The 17444-nt window shown below is 43.1% G+C and overlaps 1 protein-coding gene and 1 long non-coding RNA gene across 4 annotated transcripts in view; one reads left to right on the forward strand and one right to left on the reverse strand.

Moving 5' to 3' along the window:
- Positions 1 to 16160, forward strand: part of LOC126183740 (uncharacterized) — a 258083-nt gene extending 241923 nt beyond the window's left edge. The window contains exon 2 of the long non-coding RNA XR_007536800.1: positions 16048 to 16160. This is a non-coding gene — a long non-coding RNA (uncharacterized LOC126183740). The remainder of the gene's footprint in view (positions 1 to 16047) is intronic.
- The window catches only part of LOC126183739 (inactive hydroxysteroid dehydrogenase-like protein 1), a 99653-nt gene continuing 95563 nt past the window's right edge, over positions 13355 to 17444 (reverse strand). For all 3 annotated transcript variants that reach the window (XM_049925945.1, XM_049925946.1, XM_049925947.1), the window contains one exon: positions 13355 to 16373. In XM_049925945.1, the coding sequence (XP_049781902.1) occupies positions 16284 to 16373 (90 nt within the window). In that variant the 3' untranslated portion in view covers positions 13355 to 16283. The remainder of the gene's footprint in view (positions 16374 to 17444) is intronic.

A 17444-nucleotide genomic window follows, 5' to 3' on the forward strand; every position in this document is an offset into this window, starting at 1 on the left:
CACCGCACCTTTCGCGCTCTGCGTCTGAGGATGCAGTCGAGATTCTAGCGTCCGCTGAAGACCTTGATCTCGCTGGTCCCTCAGACGCCATGGATGCCTCTCGTACGGGTACTGAATCGGTGGGAGTGAGTGAACAAGCGGCGTAAATTGCCTTCCCAGTCCTTTCACGCCTTTCTCAGCCATGGACAATATCATCCTCCAGTGGAACTGCGGCGGTTTTTTCCACCATCTAGCTGAGCTCCAACAACTTATCAGCCTTCACCCTTTCTTATGCATTGCTCTTCAGGAAACTTGGTTTCCAGCAATGCGAACCCCCGCCCTCCGTGGCTATCGGGGTTATTATAAGAACCGGGCAGCATATGAAAGGGTGTCGGGTGGCGTCTGCCTCTATGTCCTTCACACTCTGCACAGCGAGTCTGTCCCTCTCCACACACCTTTAGAGGCTGTCGCTGTTCGGGTGTGGACGCCACAGGCTGTTACCGTCTGCAGTCTTTACCTTCCACCGGATGGTGATGTCTCGCAGCATGTCCTGGCTGCGCTGATAGCCCAATTGCCGCCACCTTTCTTGCTATTGGGCGACTTCAACGCCCATAACACTCTGTGGGGTGGGTCAGTGGCAACAGGTCGAGGCGTCATCGTTGAGCATTTATTGTCGCAGCTCGATCTCTCGATTTTAAATGATGGTGCCTTCACACACTTCAGTGTGGCGCATGGCACATACTCCGCCATTGACCTTTCAATATGTAGCCCTAGCCTCTTACCGTCTGTCCAATGGAGTGTGCATGACGACCTGTGTGGTAGTGACCACTTTCCGATCTTTCTGTCACTACCACAGCGTCACTCTTCTGGGCGCCCTAGCAGATGGGCTCTGAATAAGGCTGACTGGGACTTGTTCTCCTCCACTGCCGCTCTTGAGTCTCTCTCTAATGACGACATTGATGCGGTGGTTCAATCGGTCACCACCGGCATCGTTACTGCCGCAGAATCTGCCATTCCCCGTTCTTCTGGGTCCCCTCGGCGGAAGGCTGTGCCTTGGTGGTCGCCTGAGATCGCTGAAGCGATTAAAGATCGCCGGCGGGCGCTCCAGCGTCACAAGCGACATCCCTCCTTAGACCACCTTATCGCCTTCAAACGGCTGCGTGCGCGGGCGCGCCTCCTTATCTGCCAAGGCAAGAAGGAGTGCTGGGAGCGGTATGTGTCCACCATTGGCCTCCATGTCACTCCTTCGCAGGTCTGGGCCAAGATTCGACGCGTCTACGGCTATCGGACCCCTGCCAGCGTCCCTGCGCTCTCACTGAATGGAGCAGTTTGTACTGACTCCGACGTCATTGCCAATCGCTTAGCAGAGCATTTTGCTATGAGTTCCGCTTCTGCGAATTACCCCCAGGCCTTCCGCTCCATTAAAGAGCGGATGGAACGTCGGAGCCTTTCGTTTCGCACCAACCACCCAGAATCTTACAATGCTCCATTCAGTGAGTGGGAATTTCGCAGTGCCCTAGCTGCTTGCCCTGATACCGCTCCTGAGCCAGATGGCATCCACTGTCAGATGCTGAAACACCTTTCAGTGGACTGCCAGCGGCGCCTTCTCGATCTTTACAACCGTCTTTGGGTCGAGGGGGTGTTTCCGTCGCAATGGCGGGAAGGCGTTGTCATCCCCGTTTTGAAACCTGGAAAGACCCCTCTGGAGGTGAACAGCTACCGCCCCATTAGCCTCACCAATGTTCTTTGTAAGCTTCTCGAACGGATGGTGAGCCGGCGCTTAAATTGGGTACTGGAGTCTCGGGGCCTTCTGGCTCCGTCTTAGGGTGGGTTCCGGAAAGGCCGCTCCGCCGCCGACAATCTGGTGAGCCTGGAGTCGGCCATCCGTACTGCCTTTGCCCGCCGTCAGCACCTGGTCGCTGTCTTTTTCGACATGCAGAAGGCGTACGATACGACATGGCGTCATCACATCCTTTCTACGCTTCATGGATGGGGTCTTCGGGGCCCTCTGCCGATCTTTATCCGCAATTTCCTGTCGTATCGTACCTTCCGCGTGCAAGTCGCAGCCTCCTATAGTTCCACCCACATCCAGGAGAACGGTGTGCCACAGGGTTCTGTTTTAAGTGTCTGCCTGTTTTTAAGGATTGGAAAAGGGCACAGGTCATCCACGTTTTCAAGAAGGGACGTCGAACAGATGTGCAGAACTATAGACCTATATCTCTAACGTCGATCAGTTGTAGAATTTTGGAACACGTATTGTGTTCGAGTATAATGACTTTTCTGGAGACTAGAAATCTACTCTGTAGGAATCAGCATGGGTTTCGAAAAAGACGGTCATGTGAAACCCAGCTCGCGCTATTCGTCCACGAGACTCAGAGGGCCATAGACACGGGTTCACAGGTAGATGCCGTGTTTCTTGACTTCCGCAAGGCGTTCGATACAGTTCCCCACAGTCGTTTATTGAACAAAGTAAGAGCATATGGACTATCAGACCAATTGTGTGATTGGATTGAGGAGTTCCTAGATAACAGAACACAGCATGTTATTCTCAATGGAGAGAAGTCTTCCGAAGTAAGAGTAATTTCAGGTGTGCCGCAGGGGAGTGTCATAGGACCGTTGCTATTCACAATATACATAAATGACCTGGTGGATGACATCGGAAGTTCACTGAGGCTTTTTGCAGATGATGCTGTGGTGTATCGAGAGGTTGTAACAATGGAAAATTGTACTGAAATGCAGGAGGATCTGCAGCGAATTGACGCATGGTGCAGGGAATGGCAACTGAATCTCAATGTAGACAAGTGTAATGTGCTGCAAATACACAGAAAGATAGATCCTTTATCATTTAGCTACAAAATAGCAGGTCAGCAACTGGAAGCAGTTAATACCATAAATTATCTGGGAGTACGCATTAGGAGTGATTTAAAATGGAATGATCATATAATGTTGATTGTCGGTAAAGCAGATGCCAGACTGAGATTCATTGGAAGAATCCTAAGGAAATGCAATCCGAAAACAAAGGAAGTAGGTTACAGTACGCTTGTTCGCCCACTGCTTGAATACTGCTCAGCTGTGTGGGATCCGTACCAGATAGGGTTGATACAAGACATAGAGAAGATCCAACGGAGAGCAGCGCGCTTCGTTACAGGATCATTTAGTAATCGCGAAAGTGTTACGGAGATGATAGATAAACTCCAGTGGAAGACTCTGCAGGAGAGACGCTCAGTAGCTCGGTACGGGCTTTTGTCAAAGTTTCGAGAACATACCTTCACCGAAGAGTCAAGCAGTATATTGCTCCCTCCTACGTATATCTCGCGAAGAGACCATGAGGATAAAATCAGAGAGATTAGAGCCCACACAGAGGCATACCGACAATCCTCCTTTCCACGAACAATACGAGACTGGAATAGAAGGGAGAACCGATAGAGGTACTGAAGGTACCCTCCGCCACACACCGTCAGGTGGCTTGCGGAGTATGGATGTAGATGTAGATGTAGAAATAGCCATTAACGGGCTCGCTGCGGCCGTGGGAAATTCTGTCTCCGCTTCCCTGTATGCTGACGACTTCTGCCTTTATTACAGCTCTACTGGCATTGCAGCTGTTGAACGTCAGCTACAGGGCGCTATCCGTAAGGCGCAGTCTTGGGCTGTAGCGCATGGGTTTCAGTTTTCGGCAGCCAAGACCCGCGTTATGCATTTCTGCCGGCGCCGAACAGTCCATCCTGAGCCGCGGCTTTATCTTGCCGACGAACTCCTTGCTGTGGTGGAGACCCACAGGTTTTTGGGGGTGGTTTTCGATGCCCGGTTGACTTGGCTGCCTCATATCCGGCAGCTTAAACAGACGTGTTGGCGGCATCTAAACGCTCTGAGATGCTTGAGCCACACCCGCTGGGGCGCCGACCGCTCTACCCTGTTGCGGCTCTACCAGGCGTTAATCCAGTCCCATCTGGATTATGGGAGCCTGGCTTATGGCTCAGCATCCCCATCTGCGTTACGGGTGCTGGACCCAATTCTCCACAGCGGAATACGCCTTGCCACTGGTGCTTTCCGCACCAGCCCTGTGGACAGCGTACTAGTGGAGGCAGGTGTACCTCCACTGCGGTTCCGGCGCCAACGTCTGCTGGCCGCTTATGCTGCCCATGTTCTAAGCTTGCCCGGGCATCCAACTTATGGTGTCCTGTTCCCGCAGTCAGTCGTCCATCTGCCAGACCGTCGGCCGCGGTCGGGTTGTCCGATCGCCGTACGCGTCAAGGAGCTTCTCTGCGGGCTTGGGTTTTTCCCTGTTCCACCTCCTTTCCGGGCACCTCTGCGTACACCCCCGTGGTGTGTTCCTCGCCCTTGCCTTCGGCTCGACTTGGCACAGGGCTCGAAGGACTCGGTCCCTCCAGAGGCCTTCCGCCGCCGCTTTTATTCCATCCTGGCCACGTATCAAGGCTCTGGAATTGTTTACACCGATGGTTCGATGGTTGCTGGTCGTGTCGGGTATGCGCTAACTCTAGGGGACCATTCCGAACAACGGTCCTTGGCGGCTGGCTGCAGCGTTTACACTGCTGAGCTAGTCGCCATCTTTCGAGCCCTAGAGTATATCCGCTCCTGCTCAGGTGAGTCCTTCGTTATCTGTAGCGATTCCCTGAGCGGTTTACGAGCTCTCGACCAGTGTTTTCCTCGTTATCGTCTGGTGATGGCTATCCATGAGTCCCTGCATACTCTTGCGCGTTGCGGCCGCTCTGTGGTCTTTGTGTGGACCCCCGGTCATGTCGGTATCCCGGGCAATGAACATGTTGACCGCCTGGCGAAAGAGGCCACGAGTAAACCATCTCTGGATGTTGGCCTCCCAGAGGCTGATTTGCGGGCAGTCCTCCGCCGAAAAGTTTTTGCGCTTTGGGACGCCGAATGGCGCGATCGGATTACACCCAATAAACTCCGTGCCATTAAGGAGACGACGACTGTGTGGCGGTCCTCCATGCGAGCCAACCGCAGGGACTCAGTCGTCCTTTGTCGGCTCCGCATTGGCCACTCCTGGCTAACACACAGTTATTTACTGCGCTGGGAGGACCCTCCTGTATGTTGCTGCAGGGCGGCTTTGACGGTGGCCCACATTCTGTTGGCCTGCCCCCTTTTAGCTGTGGTCAGGCAGACATTTGCGCTGCCTGATACGCTCCCTGCCGTTTTATCTGATGACCCTGTTATGGCTGCCTTAGTTTTACGTTTTATTAGGGCAGGGAGTTTTTATTCTTTCATCTGAGTGTTTGTTTTATTTTATTTTTTGTGTTGATTCTGGCCTTTGGCCTATGCTTTTAAACTGATCTTTTAATGTGTTTCTAAGTGGTTGGCTTTTCCTTTTTTATTTCTATGGTCGGCCAACCACTGTCACACTCTGTGTGGTTTTAGTTCGTTTTGTCTTGTCCTTGTCTCCATTTCTCTTGTTCTGTATCGTCTGTGATCTATTCTGTTCCTCGTTTTTATTCTCTGTGGGTGTTCTTTGTATTTGGAAAAAGGGACCGATGACCGTAGCAGTCTGGTCCCTTTCATCCCCCAAACCAACCAACCAACCATCACCTCATCACCAAAAATTACAGTTCTTTTCGAATGTTTAGTGATTACAGATGCTTAAGCGCTCGTACCATCATGGACAATTACCCAGTGCTGAACATTTATGATTTCACCCACATGTTATCGGGCGCCACAATCTTCAGTGTGATTGACTGTAAACCTGCCTATCACCAGATTCCCGTAGTGCTGGAAGACACTCCAAGGACTGCTATCATCATGCCGCTCAGTTTGTTCCAATACAACTTCATGCCATTCAGCTTAAAGAATGCGGCACAAACATGGCAACGTTTAATTGAATCAAACTTACGACAGTTCGAGTTCTGCTTTGCATACCTGGATGATATCCTCATTTTCAGCAAGTCGACTGAGGAACATGAAGATCATTTATCCCAGGTCCTCCAGACCTTGAACTCCAACGGTGTCGAGGTCATCAAAGATAAATTCCAACTGCGCCAGTCTTCTGTGACATTTTTGGGTTACACCATCTCTGCAGATGGAATACAACCTCCCAAATCCTGTGTGCAGGCTATCACGTCATTGCCACCCCCGGCTATGTACAAAGAACTGGGTACTATAAATTACTACTACCGACATCTACCTTCTGCTGCTGCCGTGCAGGCCCTGTTGATGGACTCTCTATCAGGCAAACAAACTTCGGGCCTTAAGCCAGTCCATTGGACTGAACCAGGGTGTATACGTGGACAAGGAAAAAAAAATTCCTGGATTTTTCCCAGATCTCCCGGTTAAAAATACATTTTATCCCAGGTGAAAATACACTTTTTCCATGTTAAGTGACAGTATACTTTCCCTAGGAACAGTAAAACTTATCCTTTGAAGGGATATGGTTTTATACAGCAGCATAGAATTTCCTGGCACTTTAGAAAACAAAATTCAGAGGGGAAAAGCACGTTTTGGAAAGATCTTTGATGTGCACCAACATGTACGCTGAATATTTTTGTATTACGAAAGTATAAATTTGAATTTCACCAACAGGAAATGTTAATGGTTCAAATTAATATACATAGTGTTGCTACAAGAAAAGCAAAGTTGTCTCGAAGATTAATAAGCTACAAGAGAAGTTAAGCTTTCAGATACCATGTTGATCAGTTTAGCGCTTGTTACACTTTAAGATACATCACACAAATACGCCAGTAAAATTTTTGATACCGACATAAATCTCTGATCTTCTGGGTTCAAAATTCTTCTAAATGGCTCGATTTTTAAAAGAGAGCAAATGCTCTGTGATTTAAGAAATTCATCGTACACTCTCGCACGTAGTTCATCTTGCATAAAAGGAAATTTACTTTGAAAATAACGCTTTTCTGACAACAATTCACAATATTTTCCTGAGACATGTGAGAAATAGATTCATTTCAGCAGTTGCCAGATAGCGCCAGATAAGAGGCTTCACCGTGCTTGCGCAGCTCCGGTGACATAGGAAGACTGCATGTTCGTACGTGTAAAAAATTAAAAGATCTTACAGTATGTCATAAAAGAAACACGACATCAGAGGATACTCCAAGAGTGTCAGAATTTCATGAACCATATTAAAATGCATAGTTCACCTTATAGTGCACATTCGTATGTCCAGATTCCTAATGACATAGGCCTCGACCTGATATGAAGCTTTCAATGTGGTTTTTGGGATGTAAATTTTCTTGGAGTACCTGTACTGTATTATCTCATGTTTGGTTCTTTATTATGGCTTAATGCCATACATGCTAGAAGATGAAAACGTGCACTTGAAACGCAGCGAACAGATGAAATTAGCCAATAGTGTGGAATTAAACACTTTGTTTCAAATAAATTGACTGCCTCATCACGAAAGCTTAATAAAAGCCAAATTTCTTTAGCAAATTGACAAAAATAACTTTATTGTTCTGCAAGGTGATTAATGCTTGACTGTCAGAAAGGTGGAAATAAAATAAAATCTGAAACTAGTAACATATTTTAGCCTTCTGTAATTATGTGAATGTATTTTAATTCACTTGATAGCACCCAGCCACAGAAATCCATCTTGTTTTCATTTGACGTGAGAGCAGTAAACGAGGAAACACAAAAATCACTAAATGTAAACACGGGTCATGTGGAGACTACCCCCCTCCCAATAACTCAGACTGCTCTGCGCATCAGAACGTCAAAAATAGTTCATTTTGTAACACACATCTTTCTGAGGAGTCTGATGCTATGTATTCGAGGGAATGTAAGACATGTTATTTGGTCTTGAAGTGTGGCAAAGTGCAGAGCCACGCCTCTCCACACAGTATTCTTCCATTGCATGTCTCTTGTATTTCACTCTGTGGAATTCAAACATGTAATATTTTGTAATGGAATGGGTGCCATCAAACTATATTCATGCCAGTGGAGATTAAAATGTCCTGTGGTGCCTTTCCTGCTCCCAGTCGGCCGGGCTGACATCCTGCTCCTCTTTAAAAAAAATCTCAGAATTAATACTGGTTGGTATTATTTGTAACCAGCAGAACAAGAACTCTTCAGAAAATTTGCAATCTTTACTGCCTATTAGCTAATAAATTGCTGATTTGAGTGACATAAAATTAAATATATGGTACATAAAATGAGTAAAGACAAGAGACAAGCAAGACAGTACACGTTTCTTCAATCGTTAAGTCCTAGCTTCATTTATCTCTAATCTTGCCACAGCATTCTATGGCGTGTACTTTCCTTTCTGGGAAAGAATCTACTACCTCATCAAAGTTCATCAACGTTTTGCTACATGAAAAAATGAAATGTCATTGTCTAATACTAGAAAAGCTGTTAATACAAATTGTAGCCAAGACTGGTGTGGTTTCTTGATCTGATTATGTGTGTTTTGTCACTGCTATATAAAACGAAATAGGCCTGCCCAATATAGCAGCAGTTGTTACATACACCAAATAAACGAGACTGTTTTGGCACAAATGGTCATTTTTATAACACGACGGAATATAATTCACGAAGTACCAATATCAAATGCCTATTAGGCCTACTACAAGCAAAACGTTTTGTGTTAGGAATTAGTTTCGCATTTCATTCATACTCTCTAGCTCCTGAAGCATGAGATCGAAAAGTAGTAGTACTAAATTTTTAAATAAATTTCGAATTGTCATATTCTCGTAATTTGTGAGAGTCCTCGTTTCTTCTCCTTCCTCGTTCTAACAAACAATCTTATCACTAATTCTGTAACTATTCCTGCCAGTGTCAAAACTTATTCTCTGGTTAATTTTGTCACCGGTTTAGTTATCTGGTTGGGCGTTATTAAGTGTTCATACAACGCATTTTCCACGCTATTCCCAGAATAGAACTTTAGTGGCTGCTAGCTGGGGACTGTATAACTGGCCCTTAGCAGTGTAGCAGTCTGGCCAAAAATTTTCTGTCAAAATATCATTTTCTTGGACACACGGAGGAGACAATACGCAATCTTTGTTGCCTGTTATTCCTGTTTTCCACTGTGGTAGTCTGAATATATGGAATTCGCTAGTAGTTATAACAATGCTCATCATTTGCAAACCCAGTCAACTACATAAACAGCGACTGGCATTCATCCATTCGGCTTTATTCTGCTCACCTCGTATAGAGCCGTCCCCATTTGTCTGCAGGAAAGTTTATATCTATATGCGATGGGGATTCCCCTGGCAGAGACATCACGTACATTATGCACGCATTCAAAAATCAACTTACGATTCTTTCAGAAATCAACTTAGAATTTGTTAAAAAACCAACAGGGATGTGTTCAAAATCATATGAGAAATCGATAGACCAACATGCGCTTGGTATTAGGGGCTTTGTGAAACAAGGTCGTTTTCCTCAATAATATGAATTTGCCCCCCCCCCCCCCCCCAAAACTATCGCCCGGAGCAGATAACCCGGTTTGCCCCTGCCCCCTAATTCCGGACCTGTTGCGCATACGTGAATCTGGCAGCTTAGGTGCACCAATAAAAGTTTTTCGGATAGCATCTGGTTGCTTGCTGCTATAGCTTACACAGCTTACTGCCAAACTTCTGCAGCCAGAAGCAGGAGAAGGTACTACTCATATGAGACTCAACTGCATATGTGGATAAGCTCGCTCGCAACAGCTCAAACGAATCTAATGTAAAGTTGTGACGTCACGCCCATCGGAGGCAATTTGTTGTTATGAAACATTGCATAGGCTTCGTAAAGCCTTTGACACATTTTGCTGTTGGCAGACGCTTGTAAGAGCACTGTGTTTTGTTGTTGTGTATGGTGAATTTCCTCTGCAACTTAAATTTTATTATCGTTTCTTTTTCTCTCATTCATTTTTTATTGCTGCAGTATTATTTTGCAGTAGTGAGATACAGGAATATTCTTTGCTAGAGTATTGGTTCTTACCAGTCAAAGTTACAAAAATTTAACTGAAAACTAAGACAATGAAAAATTCCCGGAATTCAAAAAAATTTCCGGGTTTTTCCCGGTTTTCTCCCAGATGAAAAAAATCCCGGGTTCTTCCCGGATCTCCCAGTTGTCCTGGGTCGTATACACCCTGTGAACCTATGCTAGAGGCCTTCAGGGCTCTAAAGACAGTGTTAGCTCATGCCATTGTACTCGCCCACCCCGATCCATCTGCAGAGTTGTTCATCACTATGAACGCCAGCGACATCGTTGTCAGGGCAGTATTACAGCAATGCAAAGGCGACACGGTTTCACCCCTTCATTTCTTCTCTAAAAAACTGTCTACAGCACAGAAGAAATATTCTGCTTTTGATAGAGAACTTCTGGTGGTCTATGAAGCCATCAAACACTTTCGCCTTGACATTGAGGGCCGTTCTTTCTTCATCCTTACTGACCACAAATCACTGGCAGACGACTTCTGTAACCCTCCCGAGGACCCACCCCCTTGGCGTTTCCGCCACTTTGACCTTGTCTCTCAATTTACTATGGACATACGCTATATCAAAGGCATGGAAAACATCCCCGCTGATTTCTTTTTGCGGATCAATATTGTCTCACACATCGACGATTTATCTGACCTCGCCACTCTCCAGGCCTCTGACGAGGAATCTCAAGCTCTCCTCACAGATCCTCAGACATCGCTTATGTTTACCAAAGCCAAGTTCCCCAGCATTTTGGACGAAGTGTGGTGTGACTCTTCTACCGGCACTCTGCAACCGTTGCTCCCTCCCACATTGTGCCAACAAGCCTTTGACGCCTTGCATAACCTTGCCCACCCTGGCATTTGCGCTACCACACGCCTCATCACTGAGAGTTTTGTTTGGAAAAATGTTTAGCAAGACTGTCAAACCTGGGCACGCAGCTGCATTTCCTTCCAACGCAACAAAATCGGATGCCACACCTCTCCTCCCCTTGGTAAGTGTGACATTCCGCAAGGACATTTTCATCATGTACATATTTACCTTATCAGCCCACTGCCACCGTCAGAGGGCCACAGATATATCCCTCTCCACAATCGATTGCACGTCTTGTTGGCTGGAGGCTGTTCCTTTACCCAACATCACAGCAGAAACCGTGGCCATCCCATGGTAGGGTCTTCTCTTTCTGATGATTCGTCACCGCAGTTTACAGGTTTCCCAAGCATGTCGTCATCAACCCTATGCACAGGTTTTGATGACATTTCATCTACTGGAGAGACTTTCAACTTGTGCTGCAATGTACCACCTAACCATGTCAATGACATGTCAATTGTCGCTTTTGAAGACCATGTGCTTGTGCTGCTTACAGACACTGCAGACTCGACATTCAATGAGGAACTAGATTTCAAGGGAGTGCATATCCTGTCCCTCCCCCGAGAGTGCGATCCATCAAGAGTTCGTGCATTCATCTCCTCGGACGGCTCGATCTGCATAGGAGCAGGCATGCTCGCACGCTGCACCCCTCCCCACACCTCTACTCCAGGGGCCGGCCAGCACATAATCAGCCCCCGCTGGCTGTCTGATTACGATGTGGACCTGCAGCCCATCACCGTCATGGTGGCATGCCACCCTGACTGAGATGGAGCTTCCAGTTGTGCACTTGCTGCCTAGCACTACTCACTCCAACGCTGACATGACCTCCCCCCAGGCCTCACAGGCCATACTACAGGGGAGTGGGATATATGTGTGTGTGTGTGTGTGGGGGGGGGGGGGGGGCGCTGTATGGAGTCGATAGGTCACATTGACCACGTAAAGCATGATGTTTGAACTCTAACTGCTCTGACGAGCCACCATGTTAATGTTCCAATCAGCCTTTGTACCTCGTACAGTGTATACGTGTCTCTTTCTTTGTGCTGAAATATTTGTATGTATAGACATTTCTGGGAACAGTTTGTTGTGTATACAGTTATCCGTATTCCCATTTCCCATACTTTTTTTACATCAGATATGATATTAATTTACTACTTTAGCATTTTAATCCCTTGTGCTGTACATTATTTACACATTGTTCCACTCCTGTATCGCAGGCCAGAGTGGCCGAGCGGTTCTAGGCGCTACAGTCTGGAACCGCGCAACCGCTACGGTCGCAGGTTCGAATCCTGCCTCGGGCATGGATGTGTGTGATGTCCTTAGGTTAGTTAGGTTTAAGTAGTTCTAAGTTCTAGGGAACTGATGACCTCAGCAGTTGCGTCCCATAGTGCTCAGAGCCATTTGAACCATTTTGAACCACTCCTGTATCATGCTGTGCCATGTCAGTTTGAGCCAGTAAGCAAATTAATCTTTTCAAGCCAATAATACTTCCATTTTAAAGATATCTTCTGTTCTTCACTTTTATCAATGGCTATTAAAACATCATTGTTCAGCATTACTCTTTTTTTCATTCCTATTTGTCAAATCTTGAGTCTTACTTCTGTGCCCTTGATTTTTGTAACCATCTTCTGCATAATAGTTTCCCTATCATAAATGCATAGTCATTTATTATTAGTTGTTCAAAAAACAAAAATCTGCTGATTTTGGTCATTTTGCAACATTTTTGTTACATTGAATTTACTTCATGTTTTCCATACTGCTGGTTTTTTCATACGACATGAAATCCATATTAATGTAATGTATCAATGACTTGGTTTGATCATGTGGGCATCAAATGTAAAACATATTTATTTAAAATACTGATGCAATTTAAATCTTGTAAGATAGTATCAAAGTACTTGAAAAAACTTTTAACACACATATTTAAATATACAAGTGATATCTAATGTTAAGTAAAATTTGATAGTTACATAAGCCTGACAGAAAAAAACATTTCCCTTAAGTGTGTACAAAATAGCAAAGGTTGCACTTATCCAATACTGCCTCAGAACAATGTACTACTCAGTCCCTCCAAAAACACAGGAAACTGATTTGAAATTATCTTTTTTTGTAAGTGCCATGATTATTTCATTAAAGAAATATAAAACAATAAAATCCAAATCAGTAAGATATTAGGTATGGAATCTATCCACCTTTACACAGTTATATTGTAACAAGTTTTATTAATATGATGGCATCACCACAATCCACCCAAAAGAAACAAAGTATGCCAGCCGCGGTGGTCTAGCGGTTCTGGCGCTGCAGTCCGCGACTGCTACAGTCGCAGGTTCGAATCCTGCCTTGGGCATGGGTGTGTGTGATGTCCTTAGGTTAGTTAGGTTTAAGTGGTTCTACGTTCTAGGGGACTTATGACCTAAGATGTTGAGTCCCATAGTGCTCAGAGCCATTTTTTTGAAACAAAGTAAACACCATATTTCTAAGACAGTGCAAGATCACAATGTTTATTGCACAGAGTGTCAAGCAATTACTGTAAACTGTAAAGTGATAAAGTCATCAAATGGAGGTTCACAATTCTGTCGTGTAAGCTGTATGTGGATTCCAGGAATAAAGGAACAGAAAACGTGTCATAGTTTTTGACGATTTCATTTAAAAATGAAAACATATATTGATATGACAAGAATTAAATCTCTGACTGTATTACATATAGTGATACACAAGCAATTAAGTAATAATTTTCAATGAAATAACTCCATCTTCCACCTTAACTCAAACATTTTTCACACAACATCGTCATTCATGAAATGCTGAAGTTTCTACATTTAGTCACCCATTTTTTAAATATAATAACACTGCAAATGAAACCTTCATTAACTTCCTTGCAGTTTCAGTCATGTGACTTGAAATAATCAACAAAACTAAATTTTACAGAATATAAAGCTATCAGTGGGTAACATTCAATCCCACCATTAGTACCCGTATTAAATGACAATGAACTATCTGTGAAACAGGTGTACACCACTCTCTCCTTGCATCCAGTTTCAAATGACAGCTGTTTTACAACAACAAAGAAACTAATCACTTCAGCTAGGAAAGTTACTTATTCCAACTGAAAAATTTAAGCTGTAATGAAGCAGAAGCTTAAACAATGCAGTCCCTGAATGACTGCATTAGCAGAGAGAAGGTTTTTTTTTTTATATATTTTGTTGTTATGTTTTCTAAAATAACTGAAAGGGAAGATACATTAAATTGCAAGTGCCTTCATTCATTGTCTTCTATTGTCATCAATCATATGTTAATGTGAAAAGTAATTGTGATTTGCCCTTCCTGAAACTATGCAATATGACATAACAATAATTACAAATGCCTTCATGGTGAAACAATGTACAGCAAACTATTTTGTTTGGCACAACATATGGCAATAATAAAATCTATTCTGCAGTTAATTTCATGGCACCTTGTTACTAGTGTTTTGTCACAACAACAGTAAAAATATACTCTTATATTTTTCAGGCAGTCAGTTAGAAAATTATGACTTCAATAAGGAAGAAAACAAAATTTGACATCATCTTCAAGAGATACTTGAGCATTAGGAATCACCTAATGATAACAAATCAATCAAACACAACAGTAATTTCCGTCACCAAATTGTCACAGAGAAACGAGAACACGATCTGACAATGCCTCCAAAAAGATTATAATCAGTACATACTCACTTATTACAACTTGAAAAATGCTGATAATCACTTCAAACAATTCAACTCACATATTACGTATGTTTCTTCTAAATGCTTCTAAGAAATCGCATTTGTTCAGCCCAGTACTTTGTTTTATTTTTTATTTATTAATCTGCTAGTTATCAGTTTATGAACTCCACTTGAAAATTATAGACCTGAGCATATTTTGCATGCAAACAAAAATTGACAAGCACTGTACAAACTGTGTCATGGGAGTTGAATATTCTGTGAGCCCTTATTAGTGCTATGTGCTTTTTTTAACATATGATATAAGTACTACAGAAAATGGACATGCCTCACAAATGTTTTCATGCTATACCTATTAGTACCACTCATCTTATTTGATGGCTTCAGCACAGTGTGTGTGGTGGGGATAGAACTGCTATGTTTGGTCACTCCAATCTCAATTCACATACCTTAAAGAGTTTATCATGGGAATGTTTACACAAGTATTGACCCAAAAATAAGTATATGAAATGAGTATCAGAGGGGCATCAAAATGCTCCATGCAGCCCTGCAGAGTGCTGCCTTATCCGTTCAGGCTGTCCTTAAAACTGATAGCCTGCATTTTCAGGGCAATTTGTAAACTGACACACATTAAATCACAGAAGTGGGCATTACAGTGCGATATAGAAAGCTATTAAAAATATCTCACTGGAATTACCTATTCATTGTCTACATTTTCTCATGTTACTAGACATGTAAGTAATTATGTTATTGTTCCTGATCACCTTACTATTTGTTTTTCTACGGTTAAGACATGAAGTAAATACACTACTAGCCTAGACAACATAATAAACAGTTTGACTGAGTGCTTACTCTGGCAGGCAACTCTCGTCAGGAAACAGCCACCATGTGGTGAGAGCATCACACACTTACTTGTGGCATCAAACACAAGATGGCACTCTGTTTGGTGAAATTTGTGGCAACCTTGCCCAACAGCACGCAGTCCCAAGTTGCTTTCAACTGGCTGGAATCTGTACAATACAGCTGCTTCTGAGATACATGCTGCTATGGAAACGAGTCATCACCCCAAGTGCCTGTGAGTACAACTAGTCAACAGCCCATGTGACAGCATTTATCAGCCACCCCACTCACCTTGAAATAAGAACTATTAGCAACAATAACTGTTTCAATAACACGGAATTTGTCATGAAAAGCTTCTAGGGAATCTTTATCAGAAGTGGTGCTTGCTACTGAGAACATAATTATAAATTTCTCTTAAAAGCATAAGTGACTATTTGAAAATTTAAGCACAAACCCCAAATCACATTTTGTTTTTAACTTCATATGACAAGTTCATCCATAGCAGTGATTCTGAGAAAATAATGCAAAATAGATTAAGAAAGGTAGAGGTAAAGGTTGGAGAACTTGCGAGTTCATTTCCATCTCAATGAAACTGCTCAATAGTAATGCATACCAGGAGTAAAAGCATGCATCACTCAGCAAATGTACTGCCATTATGTCAACACCAGTTTACAGTTTTACTTGCCCATTTAAGGCCCACAACACTCATTCTTATATCTACTGTTACTGATTACAGATACAAAGAAACCATTAGTATGGCTTAAAACTATCAAATAGAGCTTTATAGACTCCAATGTTTATGGCACACTTACATGGCATGGTAACTAGAGATTTACTACTACATAAATGTTCTTCCTGCTCTTCCATTGTGAAGCTCACCAACTCACATGAATCTGAACCAAAAATTAAATATCATATTATTACAAAAAGGGCTCATACTTAAATATGAATTTAATGCAGTTGTATACTTAGGAAGGCAATTATGCTCCGCATAATAATCACACCATCATAATCATCACATAACATGAGACTTAGAGAGATGTTTCAGTCCTCTGACAGAGAGAAATTTATAGAGCCAAGGTGGCGTGCTGGATACGATTGATGCCTGCAAAATAAATGTTAAAAACCTATAAGTAAAACATCTTATCTCAGATACATACAGTTTATTTTCACAATTCTCCAAAATTACAACTTGTTCAAAAAAGTGAGATATCAGGTGTCTTAAATAACAAACACCAAAGCAGGGAAAAGTTAGGTACAATTGCGTGCGATGGATGGATGGTGAACAAATCATGCTTAAATTCATATTTGTTATAGCTGTTTTTCCCACAGAGATTGCAAACTAGTCATGGCAAGCTAGGTTTATTCTTACTGTAATATGAAGGGACCAGAACATGAAATTTTCTCCTCCCTCCCTCTCCCTCACTCACACACACACACACACACACACACACACACAAATAAACATCTTCACTTATACACTCATAACGATCAGCTTATATTCTTGTGAGTTTATAAAGGAACAAATTGTTTCTGATGAACTGCAATTACAAACTGTTTGAGAATATGAATAAACATACAAAAAACATTTTGGGAGTCAATTTAACTGTGGCTTATACTTGATTTACTTCTGTGATGACTACATCATGTGTAATAAACCGAAAAGCCGCCCAAATTATTACAAAACACAAATCGATACATAATCTGATGAAACATCTAGCTTTAAAAGTTACATAATTATATGTTATGATCTTTTGATAATTTATACCTATTAGAAAACTTAGAAAGTGGATTATACACAATGCATTTTGAACCATGTTTTGGGTCCAACCCATGTTTGAAACTACTTCAAAGTATTAACAGTTTACTGAAAGATTAAATTTCATTTACTCAGCTGTATTTTTCACTAGACATTACTTTTCAGAAATGGTTTGCGTACAATGTGGACTGAACAGTCAGTTTCTAAAATAGGTCTATCTACATCACTCTGCACTTTTCTGAACACATTTTCATGTCCCTTTCTCTTCACACCACCAAAATTACTGTTATTGTTATCAGCAGTATAACAAACCGATTTTTCTTCTTCTTCTTCTTTTCCCATATTGCAAAAGATACCAAGTCAAGATTTGAGCAGTTTCACCTGATTTGAGCAATTTTCCACAAAGAGCTAAGCAAC

This window comes from Schistocerca cancellata, chromosome 4 (genome assembly GCF_023864275.1).
Source record: "Schistocerca cancellata isolate TAMUIC-IGC-003103 chromosome 4, iqSchCanc2.1, whole genome shotgun sequence".
Lineage (NCBI taxonomy): Eukaryota > Metazoa > Arthropoda > Insecta > Orthoptera > Acrididae > Schistocerca > Schistocerca cancellata.